The following is a 17,770-nucleotide window of genomic DNA, read 5'->3' on the forward strand; positions in this document are numbered from 1 at the left end:
TTGCATGATCTGGGTGAGATTTTAAACACTTGACTGCCCTACCCATACTATCTATCATACTCTTAGTGTGTCTTTTTTTGTTGACTAAACACTATGCTCTCCTGGAATGTAAACTACGTGGTTTTATTGTTAACCTAAGTAAAAAGCAATCAGGAAGATTTATCTACTTCAAATATACTGTAAAGCATATTTTTTATATGAAGTATAAAATTATTTATATAAAACAAAATGTACTTCAGTGACTTTTGGATTTGATATTTTGAATAATCTATATCAGTGCTTTCCCCCATTATTATGAGATCTTAGAATTAAGTTTACCTCTCTAACAGTGTAAAAACTTGATTTTGATTATTGATATTGACAGGCGAGTATCTTTTATAATACAAGGGTTGTGTTATTAAAATTATCATAGTGGTAGTGTTTGAAGATTGTGATCTTTTCCTCGTATGACCTAATATGATTTTTATCTTTCTATAAGTCAGGTGAGATGATAAAAATATGTATTTCATTTGAAGGCATACCTCTTTTGTCCTTGCTCTTTTGGGGCTCTGTGAGAATTAGATTAAGAATGGAAAACATTTTTTCTCATATCTAATTCATCATAAAGTGTTCTTAAGTTAAAATAGAAAATAGTTTAAACTATTAGCCATGTATCTGTGAGTTCTGGTGAAAAGAGTTCTCATTTATTCACAACCTCATTTGAATTTCTCTTTTGCTTTTAGTTTGGTTGAATTAATAATTTCAGTGGAAAAAAAGTCTTTTCACTTTAATGAGCTAATTTTAAGATTCTACTTTAGCATGTTATTAACTCCTTAGTTGCTCTTTAAAAATAATAAGCATATTTGTTCAAAAGAATAAAATGGAAATTGAAAATAGGTATCCTGGATTGCCAAGTGAAAACACAATCATGTTTTTGATTATGTCATTTTTATTTGAAAAAAATCATCACACTTACTCTACGGGTAGATGACAATTGCTTGTCTGTCTTATTTTGGGTGTAGTTTTATTTATAGTGCATCTACACTTTAGACTTTATGGATTACACAAGATAGCTTGTTTTGTGAGCTCAGATTAACAATTTCATTTAAATCTCCTATTTAAATAATGTCAGATTGGACATTCCTTCCATTTATTTTTAGTAGATTACTTAAGTCAGAAATTTGGACTACCAATTCATTTAATAGTATTGTATGCAAAAGATTTATGAATAATGTTCTGCTCTACTTATATAATTTACCTCTGCCAAAAAAATTTTAAATATATGTTGTAGCCTTTCCAGGGGAAAATTTTTTTATAGAGTAGGTCTCCTGATTAGAGTTATTCCCAAAAAGAGATTGCAACTAACTTGTCTGATCACTCACTCACAGGTTCGCTTCATTGACAGGGATGATAATTGGCCACGATCATAAGATAATAAAGGCCCCAGCGATCCAAAAGGATAGTGGATTAATTGGAAGCTCTAGGAATTCTGTAAATTCATAGGAAAATGGCTTTCTTTTAAACTCATAATAAACAGATGATAAAAGTGCTTCTCAGTAATCTCTCTTAGCAAGTGTGAGATTAGATATGCCTTCAGATGTATTTGTTATGATTTTTGTAGCATCACAGCCTCATTTGAATTTCTGCGCAGGTAAGAAAGCCTTCTGCACATTCAACTTTTTTTTTCTAGCTCCAATATGTAGTGCCTTATTGATTTGGATGGCTCATTGTTGTTTGGCTCAATAAAATATAAAATGAATAGAAATTTGATGTGTTTTGTTTGAAATTTCACAAAAGTTTGAGAAAATTAAGGAACTGTCTCTACAAATCAGTGTGTGAAAGGCAATATGAGTAACTGTGAACCTATATTTTATCTTATTTTATTTTTTGGAGTCAGGCCTGTCACCCAGGCCAGAGTACAGTGGTGCTATGATAGCTCACTGCAGCCTCAACCTCCTGGGCTCAAGCCATCCTCCTGCTTCAGCCTCCCACATAGCTGGGACTACAGGCATGTGCCACCATGCCCAGCTAATTTTTATTTTTTTTAAATTTTTTAGTAGAGATGAAATCTCAGTATGTTGCCCAGGCTGGTTATGAACCCCCAAGCACAAGCGATTCTCTGCCTTGGCCTTGCAAAGTGCTGGGATTACAGGGATGAGCCACCACGCCCAGTCTATGTTTTATTATTCTCTTTGAAATATTTATTTTGTAGTCAAGGAATAAAGTAATATGAAAATAGAAAGTGTTTAAAAACAAATTATTGCTTCTATACCCTTGCCAAACAAATATTTAAACACTTGAATTAAAGTACAGAATGATAAAATAGTATTCCTTAGTTTCTGGAAAATCTGTCCATACAAACATCATTTTATTTAAGGAAACAAAAATCAATGTAACAAGTTTAAAATGAATTCTTTAACTTTTCCCTTAATAGCATTTGTTACCAAGACATCATTTATATAATAATAAAGGACATGACTCTTAAAATTTACCCCAAGACCAAAACATCTTTTGTCTTAATTTTTTGCAGTTTAAAAAAATATTTCTTTCCAAATAATGGCGTAAGTAATTTTATCCAACATTATTTGAAAATGTTTGGAGTTACATTGAGGTCATTAGAAACCATTGCTGGCCGGGCGCGGTGGCTCAAGCCTGTAATCCCAGCACTTTGGGAGGCCGAGATGGGCGGATCATGAGGTCAGGAGATCGAGACCATCCTGGCTAACACGGTGAAACCCCATCTCTACTAAAAAATACAAAAAACTAGCCGGGCGTGGTGGTGGGCACCTGTAGTCCCAGCTACTCGGGAGGCTGAGCCAGGAGAATGGCGTGAACCCGGGAGGCAGAGCTTGCAGTGAGCTGAGATCCGGCCACTGCACTCCAGCCTGGGCGACAGAGCAAGACTCCATCTCAAAAAAAAAAAAAAAAAAAAAAAAAAAAAAACCATTGCTACTTGCAGAGCATAAAAAAAAAAAAAAAAAAAGAAACCATTGCTACTTGCAGAGCATTAAAAACTACAAATAAAATACGTCTAAAATAATATATATATGGAAAACAGTTTTTCAAAAAATCAAATAGTTTTTCTAGGGACACACACATATATTTGAGTGTGTGTGTGTGTGTATATATATATATACACACAGACATATATATTGAGATATATTTTTAATTAAAAAGTATATCAATATGCTGACAGATTATCCAATATTATCAATAGTCCAAAAATAATTTTTTGACTTTATAATACATTATATAGAGGATTTTAAGTTATTCAAATCTGATTTCTTTATAGTGTTTTGATTAGGTTACAGTTAAAAATTTATATTCCTCAGTCATTTTTTTAATACAGAAAAATCTATTTCATATATATTTATTGCGTTTAATTGGATGAGAACCTAGAGAAGGGGCAAGTATCCTAGTCTTAGAGAAAATGTTTCAGGGAATACTTGCCAAAGACGATGCTTATACTGAGTTGTAAATAGTTACATGGGAGTTAGCGAATTGAAGGCAAAACAGTGTTCTACATACAAGTTAAGCATCCCTAATCAAAAAATCCGAAATCCAGAATGTTCCAAAATCTGAAACTCTTTGAATACTGACATAATGCCCAAAGGAAGTGCTCATTGGAGCATGTTGCATTTCAGATTTTCTGATTAGAAATGTTTAACTGATACGTGTTCTTCAGATACTGCAAAATCTGAAAAAATCCAAAATTTGAAAGACTTCTGGTCCCAGGCATTTCAGATAGGGGTCCTCAACCTGTATAGAGAACCTCATTTGCAAAGAAACCCCGAAGTGGAGAAACAGCTTTTAAGTATAGGGACTTGCAAGTCATTTAGTGTTGCTGAAACATAAAAGTTTGATGTGTTAAAAGACCAGATCATGAAAGGTTTTTTTATGTCATGATGAGGGGCTTATATTATGTTTTCTCATTAAAGGAGAGGTCATTAAAGTGTTGGAGTCAGAAAGGTGTGAGGTCAGATATGTTTTGAATCTCTTACTCTGTTGGCAATGGCGGGCATAGGCCTGGAGGTGGCTTACCACATTGTTGTATTGGTTTGAGTCTGAGGTGATGATAATAGCTAACATGGAATGGTGGTGGTATGGATGGAGGGAAGATGACCTTTAAAAATTACTATGAAATGAAATTGGCAGGATGTGTTATTTTTGACAGAGAGAGAGAGAGAGAGAGAGAGAGAGGGAAAAGAAGCTTTGATAATCACTACCAGGTATCTTAACTTAAATAACTAGGTAGATAATGAAGGTCACTAAGATAGAGAATGCAGGAGTAGGAAATCATTTTTAGAAAAGAGAATGAGAAATTAATTTTGTACATGTTGACACTGAGGTTCTATGGGGCATCCAGAGTTGGACTGGCATTGGGGTGTACCATAGTTGGTTGGAGATATTTAAGTCCGACAGTACAGTAGAGTGCAGTGCTGGGAACAGATCTGTTTTTTTCAGTTTGTGGTTAGCAGTTGAAATCAAGATAGTGGATAAAGTTACTCTAGCCACCTAGAGTGTGTAGAGTGAGAAAAGCAGTTGTCTGAGAATGAAATCTGGGGAAATAACCAGCTTTAAAGAAATTAATGGAAAAAGAGGAGACACTCAGAAAACACACACACACACACACACAGAAGGAAGATCCAGAGCCATAAAAGGAAAACCAGGGGGATATGCAGTCCTAGACATCAACTCAGTAAAGTGTGTCGAGGGGAGTGGTCATCAACAGGGATCAACAACACAGCAGAGAGGTCCAGAAAGCCTGTTGTCACTGGGGACCTCAGCAAGAGCAATTTCAATAGAAGGCTACAGTGAGAAGAGAGGTAGAGGCTGCAGATGTGGACATGTGAGGCTGATACTGAGCCTAGCTCTTACCCTGAAACGTGTCTTCATGAAATCATCCCTGATGCCAACCTGCTTTGTAGTCATTTATCTTTGTCTCACTAAGGTGAAATGAAGCATGCTCAGATAATGCATAGGAAATATGACTTGAGCAATATAATGAGACTGTCTTCTTACAGAATCAGTGAATTAACTGAAGACTTGCAAAGTCTTATCATCCTTATCACTACTGGCATCGTCCATTGATGTGTCAGCACAAGTCACAGACATGACTTGCTGTGTCCTGACGTGGGGGTCACAGCTCCTTAGTAGCATGCCTGTGAAGCCATGGCAGTGGGCCACTTATTTCTACGTTGCTCTCAGCCTGCAGACCTACTAGTGCACGTGTACCAACTACTGGCAGACTTTCAGGACAAATACTTAGTTTATTGAAAATCTTAGTATTTTGAGAATAGCTTTCTAAAACTCTGTTCCATCGTTAGCTGCTTTCAACAGTAGAGTCTAATCTTGTTTAACTGGCCTGTTCCATCCACTAACAATTTGATGTTCCCTTCTCCAGCCTACTTTTTACTCCGTGGTATGACTTTAGCTTTCATTTCACTCATTTCACTGATGGCTCACACTGTCTCTTTACTTCCTTTTCTATTCAGTCTAGGCCCCATGATTCATTACTTTAACTCTCCTTCTTGTCCTTCTGTCCTTTTGCCCTTCTGTCCCTCTGACCTAGTAAAGCCCCAAAGGATGGCTCCATCCAGCTTCTCCAGGATAAAATAGTATTTTATTTCATTATCATAATAAAGCCTGGCTCAGGCTCCTGCAGACCTATCCATAGCCATGTGTACTGACGCTGCTGCTCCATCTCCACAGCTGCTGTAGTCTTCAAACTCAGCTGAGCATTAATTGCTACCTACAAAGCCTTGTGTGTATCCCTCTTGAGCTGTGGAATTTTTCCATAACAGATGTTTCACATTATTTCAACCTCTTAATCTACTAGTTTGTATATGTTACATGGCAAGTAACAGTTGATTGATTCTGAGTCTTAGCATAAAGTAAACTTAAAAATTTTTTTTGTATTAACAGAGGAGTCTTTAGCTCTGATAAACTGGCTCATGATCCTCAGTCTGTTTTTGTTGCTGCATAACTGGATAAGGTGTGAAGGAAAAACAAAAACAAACAAAAAACCTCCTGATTTGGAAGACTTAGCTGAACCTATCTTTGGAAACAGTATCAATTAAACATGTATGTGTTACTTGGACTAAATACAACATAAACCCATACAAAATGGTGGTTCAAGCATCTCAAGTTTTTTAGAGAATGTTAGAATCTATTGTCTAAATTGTCCGTCATCCTCTTTGGAAAAATCCAAAGTCATTGGGTCTTACAAATTATTTGGATAATTTTTCTTCCAAAATGAAAGGAGATGATGATTAGTCAGATGCAGTAGATAATTTGGTCAACATTTGAATAAGCAGTAAATAGCCTACATATTAACTGTCATAAAGTAACTTTTAAAGGCAGTGTGTTGAAATATGTGCATTTTAAGGAGCATTCAGAGTTTGACTTATAAAATGCTATTGAAATCAAAGAAATTCATACTGGCCTACCCTATATAGGTTATTGTACGAAAACATGAATACTGGGTCCTCTAAAACATTTCACTTTCTATATATCCTATATATGGATGTATACATGACTTTCTGCTTCTAGAGGCGTGCTTCCTCTCTTCTGTTTTGCACAAGACTAGGAGAACAGGAGCGTTTTATTTTCAGAATTTATTCACACTTTTCTGTGAAAAAATAATGGGAAGTATACTGAAGGGGGAAGATAGTATGTTTCAGTCAGGGTTCTTGGTTGCAAGCACGTGACTCTGGCTGTGGTTAGCTGAAAAGAAACATAGTAAAAGGAAGTTGGGAAGAACTCTACAATTCAATAATAAAAAGACAATCCAATTTAAGAAATGAGCAAAGGATCTGAATAGATATTTCTTTAAGGGAGATACACAAATGGCCAATAAACACAGAAAAAGATGCTTAGCAGCATTAGCCATTAGGAAAATGGAAATCCAAACTTCAGTGAGATGCCACTTCACACCGACTAGGGTGGCTAGAATTAAACTAGATAGTAAGTGCCCACTAGGATGTGGAAACATCAGACCCTCATATGCTGCTGTTGGGAAACAAACAAATTGAAAGATCCACTACGCTTTTGTGTGCCATACATTAGGACTACAAGGCAAATTCCTGTAGACTTAGTTTGATTTCCGAGCAAGTTCATCCGATGCTAAAAAGGTTGAGATTTTAGATTTGATTCCCATTGCTGATTTCATAATCAGTTACCTTGTCTTCTACTATTTGACTCAGCGGTCTTACAAATTATTTCTCTAATGCCAAGGAAAACCAGGTGAAAGAGTACATGGATTATTTATTGCAAAACCATCTTGACCTTAGTGGAGAAACAGAGAGAGAGAATTCAGATTATAGACCTTGCTGATACGGGATTAGTCTTCAGTAAAATACTCATGTACCTAACTTTGTGTAACAATCTAAGGTAACTAGATAAATGTCATCATTGAAGTCAAAATTTTTACCTTATATTCTTCAATTTGTAAAACCTTATGAAATATTTGAAAAGACAGTTAATGTAGTTCATAATTCCAATCCCGCCTCAGCCTCCCAAGTAGGTGGGACTACAGGTGCCCGCCACCATGCCCTGCTAATTTTTTTGTATTTTTAGTAGAGACGGGGTTTCACCATGTTAGCCAGGATGGTCTCGATGTCTCGATCTCCTGACCTTGTGATCCGCCCGCCTCGGCCTCCCAAAGTGCCGGGATTACAGGCGTGAGCCACCGCGCCTGGCCTAGGATGCCTTTCTGAGTGTAAGAATATGTGTTAAAAGTCATTGTAGATTAGTAAATGTTGAGTTTTCTTCCTGAGGATTCATTTATATCAGGATTTTATTCCGCTTTGCTTCAGGTAACACATTTCTGCAGGAATGCTGTAGAAATGATGCTGTATTCTTTTCACTGGAATAGATTGGGAAGCATGTGATGTTTGTCCTATTACTAATGCTGTTAATTTTGGTCATGTGGTTAAGATTGTGTCTGACAGTTTTCACCACTGTAAAGTTACCATTTTTCCCTTGGTAATTCATCTATTCATAGGGTGGTACCTTGAGACTGTACATATTCTGCTACTCCAAAATTTTTACCCACTAGTTTTGGTATTTATTGATTATTATTAAGATGGCTGCCAAATGGTGATTTCTAATTCCATCATTTGTTCTACAATTATTAGTTGGCTTTCTACGAAAGGCCAATGATGTGCTTCTCACCTACTTATTTACATCACTAAATTCATAGATTCTTAGGTATTAAGTGATTTATAAGCTATTACTATAATTATTTTTGATGTTTAAATTATCCCAGATTTGGCCAGTGGGAGCCTCTTTAAGCTGGCTCCTGTGTCCTTCTGTCATGCCCCCATCATTCTTTGAGCACTTCTTGACTTTCCGGCACAAGATGTTTCAGACTAATTTTGTGCTAGAGCTACTCCAGCTCTAGTATTAGCCATTTCTCCAAGGATGCTAATTTCAGTTTTAAGTAGAGGAAGGAATCTTGTATCTTCTGCTGACTTTCCCAAATAATATTGACATATGAAACATGGAAGTTCCTTTAAAAATGTTAGAAATACTTTAATTTGTTCTCTCGTTCACTAAGTTTCCTTTGTGTGTTTGGGGCTAGATACATCCAATATACATGAAATTTAACTCCAATTCACATTTCAAAAACAGTGTTAAAGTAATTGTTACAGACAAATACTATAGATGTACAGAATGGGCTGAAACCTAGGAATTGAAGAAACATTTGAGAAAGAAGTAGGATTTAAATAAATAGAAAGGAGCAGGGAGGACATTAGATTCAGGGGTACAGAATGAGCAAAAGTATAGTACTAGGCATAGGCATGTCTAATTAGGAAGTTTTGATGAGCCTGACTAATGGGTGGAGAGAATAATGTTGATCATTAGTGAGTGAGTGGGAGCTAGTTTATTGGAAGCCTGGATTCCAGGCAGTCTGATTTAGAACTTATCCCTCGAGCAGTGGACAGTCCTTAAGTTTTTGGGCTAGGTAGTCATAAAGAATATGTTTTAGGAAACTTGATATGATGTTATTATTGCAGAATAGATTGAAAACCAGAAGACAAATTAGGGAATTCTTAAAAATAATTAAGTGTAAGGCAGTAAAAATACAAATAGAAAGGAATGAGTAGACAGGAAAGTAATTTGGAAGGAAGAAATAATAATGTGTTGAATCAGGATCACTGGAAGACTGGGAAGCTGAAAGAAATGGGAAACTGCTGATTTTTATAAGAGAAAGAAAACAGAAATAAATTGCAAACAGAAACTCAAAGAAAAAAGAGGTTTACTGATACTGAGATTTTTATGTAATCATTTAAAAATAATGATTGACTAAAAGCCATAGAACTACTCTGTAACTTTTTATACAAAAGAATATAGTTGAAAATTAATGATTTGGAGCTATAGAATATGGTAATTGTTAGATGCAGTAATGCTTGCTGAATTTTCTAACACTATTAGAAATAGGCATTTCATAATCACTTTCATTTTCATAGTTTCAGATTTATAAGGAAATAGAAACTTGTTTTGGTTTGATATGCATTAGTAAATTCAACCACACTACCAGTCTCAAATCAAATCTCTGAACTGAGATCCAGATTCCTGATTGTTTCGAATGGTATGGGTTTTGTTGGCATTTGTGGGTGAGAAATTTGTTTTTAAGTGTAGCGTCTGATTCTTCTGGTGTTGTTGAAATTCACGTTCCTATCTTTAGAGAAAAAAATAGTTTTAACTACAACTTTGTCTAAAGAAAAAACCCTCGGAAACTAAGAACTGCACTATATAAGATATTGAAATCATCAAATATTGTGATCAAGACATTCTTTGGCATATGCTGAGAGATGAAAATAAAAGGTATACCTGGGTCCAAACATTGTACCTGAAGTGAGAATGCATTTTCCTGAATAAATATTTTTTCGTTTCATTAATTTTTACAATCAAACATTTAGGTCTTAACTAGACCATCCTTCTTCATGGATAGAGCAAGAAAATGACACAGGTTTGTTCTCTCTCTAGCTACTATGTCTTCAGGTTTTCTGAACTGGCGTGAATTCTAGCAGTTACGTCTGAGGACTGAACCTCATTCTAGCCATAGGTTTGTTTATTTGTTCATTAATAAGTTAACATATGAACTTCCTAATTAAAATTTGTTGAAAGAAATTATTATATGAGGTAATGTATTAACCATATAATGTGGTGGAGTAGTGCTCGGTGACTGTCATAATTTCTGCTGGTACAGTTTACAAAAAGGAAAATAAAGTTAGTTCTTTTTGTTGGGAAAGAAGATTTCATGTTATCTGTGTTTGCAGGCTTTCTGGCTCATCTGCTGGAGGAATCCTTGCTGCGGGGGTGTTTTCATTTTCTCGTCTAACATGGCAGTGGTCCATTGCAGCAGAGGTTTTTAGCTTAAACAATCTGTTTGTGGGGCTGCTTATGGCTCTTACTGTACATTTTGAGGAAGCAGCAACTGCTAAGGAGAGATCAAAGGTAACCTATTTTGATCAAAGTGAAATCAGTTTTTGTTTTAATTTTTAGACAGATGTATTTCTTTTTAATGTTGGCTTAAATACCATTTATCTATTCCGATTACTGTCAGGATAATCTGGCATGTTGAGAGAGAAAATGATCTCAGTCTTTTTTATTATGGATGGAACCACAATAGCCCTTATAAAATATGGCGCTTTTCTTCCCTCAGAGTTTAAAAGTTTTTTGGAGAGTGAGAGGATTATGAAATCCCCTGTGTGTCCCATGGGAAAGATAGGCTTGTTGGTTAATTCGCCATCATTTATTTGTGTATGTTATCAGAAAGTGCCAAGTTCTAGACTGGCCCCCTTAAATTAGGATACATTGACTCACTCTTTAATTGCCAAAAAATGTCGAATGTGTAATTTACTTAACTAAAAGAAAAGTATCAAATGTAAAACATGAAGTAGTTCAGAAGAAATTACAATGAATTTTAAGGTAAACACTATCATCAGAATCACTTGACATGTGAAAGAACCCTATCTTCTAAGAACCTGCAGTGTATACACTGGGAAATGCTAAATCATCTTAGTATAGGCAGCTTTGTGTTGCTAAAGAGTGTAGAAACAAAAGAACATCATGGTTTATATGTGGTTTTCTGTGATGCTATTAGAGGGGTTTTTTTGGCTTAAAAAATGTCTGATTATGTTAAAATATTCAATAGACTTTTTTTAAAGAGTGAGAAGGCACACTGTTCAGGTTCAGGTATAGGGACAACTGCAGTGGGGTTTTGTAGTAGGGGAAAGAAATCAGGCTCAACTCCAAACAGGAAAAGTGGGAATTTATAGCCAAGGAGCAGGGTAGGAGTCAGTGGATGGAAAATTACTGAGAGGAAACATCAGGGTAAAGTGACTGAATTCTTGCTGAAAGCAAGCCAGGGTGATCAGACATCACCTAGGGAATGGTAGTGGATGAAGAACTTGATCAGATATTGAGGATGAGGGTTCTGGCTAAACTGACTAGATGGGATTGATGCTAAAACTGGACAATGCAGAGATGAACATGGAAACTCAGAAGTCAGGGCCTAATTGGGAAGAGTTTAGAGGAGCCTGACTTGAGTTTGGTCAAAGGAGAGAATCTTTGCCAATTATGAAACTAACACATGTTGAAAAAACTGAAAAACACCACCCGGAGATAACCAGATTCCTAAACAAAACAGGCTGTATTTCATTTGCTTAATAGGAGAAAAAACAATTGCTGAATTTCAATTATAGATTTTACTTGAATAAGCATTACACAATATGCTATTACTATTACAACTTACCTGTTTATCATACAGGATTTTCTGAAAGTTGGTTTGAAAACAGTTATTTAAGATCAAACTGCAATTATTTGATGAACATGGAAAATATTAACAAAAAATAGTAACAAATATTAGTGATTATTAAAAAAAGGTATAACTGCTTGCATCTTAGAGGTTGATTTTAACCTAACTTAGGATACAGATGCTTGGTTTTAATATAAAAATGGGTTTTTATTATTGTTTTTAGAGTGTTAGGTGAATTTTTTACTTAATTTTTTAAAATTTATTTTCAGATAGCTAAAATTGGTGCTTTCTGCTGTGGCCTTAGCTTATGTAACCAGCACACAATAATACTCTATGTTTTGTGCATAATACCTTGGATTCTCTTTCAACTTTTAAAAAAGAAGGTAGGTTTTTGAGTTTTGTAAAAATAAAAATGTACAATATTTTACTTAGGTTTTATGTAACATTTTTATCATGAGAAAATTTCAGACTTTAATTTTTCTTGGGTTTCGTGTAAAGCATAAATAACCCTAGGGCCTAACAATATTGACTGAAAAAAATAGGATTTACAAAAATTATGCGGTATTGATTGCAGTGGCATCTGGCCTGTTCCATAATTTCGTGACTGATTCTGAATAGCATCTCAATGAAAGTAGGCTGAAAGGACTTAAACCAACAATATAAAATTTTCTTAATTATCGTTTTATACATTCTAAGACACAGAGTGGTGTGCCATCATACTTCATTTATTTAACTGTGTGCCGAGTCCTTGCCCTGTGCCATATGCTCCAGGTACTGAAGAATCAGCTCTCAACAAAACAGACATCACTGCTATTGTGAACTAAATAATAAAATCTCTGGTAACAGTGTTGTCTTCTCAAAATAGATTCCCTAGAATTAAAAAGGATTTATTGTTATTTCTTCTCTGAAAGAAAAAAAATGATTGTTAATTAAAATGACAATATAAAGCAACATAGGAAAATTACTTCATTAGGCAATGAGAGATTTAGGTACCCAGAGGTTAAAATAGTCTATATACAAAGCCAGCACTAGAGTCTTTTTACCTTATTATTCGTTTGTGTACAAACTCAGCTTTACTTATCCTTTTATTATTTGTTCATTATACCCAGCTATAATCAGAATTACAATAGAAAACATATAAAACAAATAAAATTATTATCTAGAGATAGGGAAATAATTGTACCAAAGCTTTAGATAGCTTTATTTACTGTACTTGAACACATTAGCTTCTTAACAGTAAAGCAAAAAGGGTAACATGGGGGTTATAAAATTTTTATGATGTGATTAAAAAGTAAGTAAAAGGGGCTGGGTGCGGTGGCTCACGCCTGTAATCTTAGCACTTTGGGAGGCCAAGGCAGGCGGATTGCCTGAGCTCAGGAGTTCGAGACCAGTCTGGGCAACACGGTGAAACTCTGTCTCTACTAAAAATACAAAAAAAAGTAGCCAGGCGTAGCAGTGTGCGCCCGTATTCCCAGTTACTTGGGAGGCTGAGGCAGGAGAATCACTTGAACCCAACAGGCAGAGGTTGCAGTGAGCCGATATCACGCCACTGCACTCCAGCCTGGGTGCCAGAGCAAGGCTCTGTCTCCAAAAAATAAAAATAAAAAAATAAAATAAAATGAGTAAAAGAGAAACATAGCAGTTGACAGGAAAGAACTTTTCGTTGGCACTGAATTTTGTGAAGTCAATCATGTAGGTCCTTATGTAAAGCTTATTAAACGGCATAACAAGCAGTATCTTTAACAGTGGTTTTGTAGTGTATATAGTAAGTTCTTTATATGGCCTTTTATTATATAAACGCTTGATTAAAACTGGAGATATGAAATATAACTCAGTGAATCTTTTCTGTGGAATACAAGAAAGAGGCCCAAATATTTCTCTTGTGAATCAGTGGGGGTGGATGGATACATCTCCCTCTAGTATCAGTCATCTTAGCCAGGCTTCTAACCTGAACAGACATCAGAGGGGTGCATTATCAGCACATATTTCATGTTAGTTGATTGAAAGGAGAGACATGTACTTTCTGTAAAACATGGAGGATTCAGAGTTGATAATTTTGGACCCTGGACTAAGGGCCAGTTTTCCCTGTAAGCTACCAGAGAGTGATGAAATTGTGAGAACTGTGACTCTTTATTTCCCATTAGTTAAAAAGCAGAGGCTAGAAAATAAGGCCTACCAATGAAGTAACAGGGTAGTTGGATCTCACTGTGAGGTGATTTGAGACAGAGCAGAAAGTCCTGAGTCAGTTGGTTTCAACCCTGGCTGCTTACTTATCTGAGAAACTTTTTAAAAGTTCGTGTTTGTTTGTGTGTATATATACACAGATGTACCTATGTATATAGTAATGTAGGTACATATGTGTATGTGTATCTATATGTACATGTATACATAGGGGTGTGTGTGTGTATATATTTATTTATTTATTTATGCTAAAACTTGATTCTACCCCAAAATAATTCTGATATAAATGATCTGGGGTGAGGCCCAGACATCAGTATTTTTAAGAAGTTCCCCAGGTGATTTTAATGTGCAGTTAGGATTAGGAACCACTTATTCCCCAAGTCTGCAATAGCTCTCATGCGGTTGTCTCCCTGTTTATTTTTCACACAAAAGGAAAATTCTGCAGCAACTCATCTTACCATTCTAAATTCAACTTTATAATATGCAGAAACTGTGCAAAAATAAGCATTTACTTTCTTTAAAACTAATTTTAAGAATAGCAAAGGCATGTTGTTAGATTAGTTATTTCTTACACTCCTTTCATGCCATCATTTTTTTGCATCTCATTACTGCTATAGAAATCTCAAATGAAATCAGTACTGTAATAAAACACTTCATTTTCAATTACAAATGTTTACTTGAAAATGCTAATGTAAATCAACTGCTGGTTCTACCTCTGGTGAATGTGAACCTTGATTCTTATATTCATTCTCACATATGAATTTCTCTTTTTTGTAAAGGAAAAATTGGCAATTTCCAAATACGATATTTGTGAGAGACCACCTCTCTCAGTTACTAAAGTAAGCAGTATTTGAATCTTGGTTCAGATACACAGGAATTGATTGAATATACCAGAATTCATATTCTTTTGGATTTAATATTTGTAAAACTTTGCCAATATTGTCCTTTAAGAAAAGTATTTTACAAATGAGAAATATGTTTTCCCAAATAAGGTATATGAAGCAGCATTTTTATAACAACTAATTTTCTTTTTTGTTGTTGTTGTTTTTTTTTTTTTTTTTTTTTTGAGACGGAGTCTCGCTCTGTCGCCCAGGCTGGAGTGCAGTGGCCGGATCTCAGCTCACTGCAAGCTCCGCCTCCTGGGTTCACGCCATTCTCCTGCCTCAGCTTCCCGAGTGGCTGGGACTACAGGCGCCCGCCACCTCGCCCGGCTAGTTTTTTTTGTGTGTGTTTTTAGTAGAGACGGGGTTTCACCGGGTTAGCCAGGATGGTCTCGATCTCCTGACCTCGTGATCCGCCCGTCTCAGCCTCCCAAAGTGCTGGGATTACAGGCTTGAGCCACCGCACCCGGCCACAACTAATTTTCTTTAATTAGGGGAAATTAATTATAAATTGAGGGGGAAAAAAGGCATTTGAATGAGCTTGGAGTTTATATAAAAGCCAGTTTCATTTATGCCAGACATTTCTGTGAAATGTTCAAAACCCTTGTTGAAAGAATTGTCAACGTATAATCATAATAATATATATAGTTGAAGTCTACTCCTAATGATGATGACGAAGTGAATTGGTCTGAGAATTGTATTTTGGGCATATTCAAAATCAGCCAAACAACACATAATCACTTCCAAGCAGGTTATCTCAGCTGTGCAATGCTGCTTGTCATGACATGGTTTTAAATGTAAGTGATGCAGTAAACATGATACTCATGAGCCTTTGCTAATATTATTTGCTTCACTCAGCTTTCACCTGCCATGCAAAGGAGTTGAGGCTGATGCAATTTTCTAGTAATCCATAGTAATCAGAAGGTTTAACATAGTATTCTGTGGTGACTTAATATAAATTGGGAGATCAGCTCTGAGTAAACATATTTGATGTTTTCCTTGATATGTTCTTGAAGTTCCAGGATGAATCTACTAAAATAAACATTGTTTTACCACCCGATGTGCTCTGATGCAGGAACTCTCCCTGGGCTCTTTGTTGAAGTTGAGCCTGTACTTCTCTGCTGGTTTGCTGCCCTATATCCACCTTCCCATCTCATCTTACCTTAATCACGCCCGGTGGACCTGGGGAGACCAGACAACGCTGCAAGGATTTTTGACACATTTTCTCAGGGAAGAATATGGAACCTTCAGCCTGGTAAATTCAGATTTAAAGCCCTTCTAAGGAAACAAGTGGCAAAACTTCAGTGTTCTGCCTGGGCCTTGATTAAAAAAACAGTATTTATCAATGACAGTGGATCAAATTTTTATTTTGGTTATTTATGTAACAAACTTGCCCCTTGGAATAGGGTCTTTGATATATGTTAGAGAAAAGTTGGAATCACTTAATTTAACATCATGTAGTTGTATATCCTGAATATACTTTTTAGGATAGCCATCATTAAAAAGTCTTCCACCTACAGTTGAAGAATTTCAGTCTTGTTAGCAGTGAGTCACTATGGGCACTTGATCTGTAAATAAAACTATTTGGAAAAGATCGAAGGAAAAAAATCCTCAATTTAAAAAATTTTCTTTGACCAAACCACTTCTTATTGTTTATTTTTTTACATATTTCATGAACAGTGTTTATGTTAGTATCTAGTTTTTATTTTTTTATTATTATTTTTTATTTATTTATTTATTTATTTTTTGGAGACGGAGTCTCGCTCTGTCACCCAGGCTGGAGTGCTGTGGCCGGATCTCAGCTCACTGCAAGCTCTGCCTCCCGGGTTCACGCCATTCTCCTGCCTCAGCCTCCCGAGTAGCTGGGACTACAGGCGCCGCCACCTCGCCCGGCTAGTTTTTTGTAGTTTTTAATAGAGACGGGGTTTCACCGTGTTAGCCAGGATGGTCTTGATCTCCTGACCTCATGATCCGCCCGTCTCAGCCTCCCAAAGTGCTGGGATTACAGGCTTGAGCCACCGCGCCCGGCCAGTATCTAGTTTTTAAAACTCAAGTCATATCTGTAAATATCTCATAAGATATGAGTTCACTAAATGGAAACAGTGTGCTCCAAAGAAGTTCAAAAGGCCTTGCTTTTCCTAAGATATTAAGGGAACACAGTAAGCATAGTCACAGTAAAGATAATCTGAAAAATGAAAGGATAAGCAGAAGATTTTTTTGTTTTCATATAGACAGTTATATCAGGTTTTTCTTTCTTGGTTTGTCCTTTTGTGTCCTACTTATGAAGGCAAGTCTCAGAAGAGTATGTAGTATATAATACCACTTATACAAAACTCTAAACCATGCGAAAACTAAACAATCTGTTGTTCAAGGGTACATACAAAAGTAGTAGAACTACTTTTTTATATTTATAAAAAATAGGGAAATAACACCAAATTCAAGGTAGTAGTTATTGCTGTGGGATAAGGAAGAAAAAGTCTTTGAGGGCTTTGTGAAATATCTTATAATCTTGATGAGGTTTCTTAAATGAATGATGGATCTGTAGATTTTTAAAAAGCTCTTTGACCCTTAAAGATGTATTATATATGTTTTTTGAGTGTCGGAGATGTTTCATAATGAAATAGATTAATAAAAAGGAAAAATATTAATTATTTTGACGTAGAGAGTTTGATACTTTACATTTATATTCTGCTTTACTTATTTTGGTTATTCCATAAAAATATTGTCTGAAGACCATTCTAGATTTGAAATTTATATAATTCATACATAATTGTGAAATTATAGATGAACAGGTTGTAATGAATTTTAATCAAAGTGCTCATAAAGAGCTTAAGGAAAGTCTATCATGGAAGTATAAAAAGGTTATTAATTTATTAACATGTAAATCATTTTTGCTGGAATAGTTCAACTGATTTCTAACCAATTATTGTTTCTTTTCTTTCTTTTCTTTTTTTTTTTTTTT

The 17,770-nt window shown here is 35.6% G+C and overlaps 1 protein-coding gene across 1 annotated transcript in view; it reads left to right on the forward strand.

The window, feature by feature from the left end:
- Window positions 1-17,770, forward strand: part of TMEM260 (transmembrane protein 260) — a 64,668-nt gene that overhangs the window by 13,441 nt on the left and 33,457 nt on the right. The window contains exons 4-6 of the mRNA XM_011961863.1: window positions 10,266-10,443; window positions 12,016-12,129; window positions 15,884-16,063. Coding sequence (XP_011817253.1) covers window positions 10,266-10,443; window positions 12,016-12,129; window positions 15,884-16,063 — 472 coding nt within the window. The remainder of the gene's footprint in view (window positions 1-10,265; window positions 10,444-12,015; window positions 12,130-15,883; window positions 16,064-17,770) is intronic.

The sequence above is a fragment of the Colobus angolensis genome, unplaced genomic scaffold, assembly GCF_000951035.1.
Source record: "Colobus angolensis palliatus isolate OR3802 unplaced genomic scaffold, Cang.pa_1.0 Scaffold57, whole genome shotgun sequence".
NCBI classification, from domain to species: domain Eukaryota; kingdom Metazoa; phylum Chordata; class Mammalia; order Primates; family Cercopithecidae; genus Colobus; species Colobus angolensis.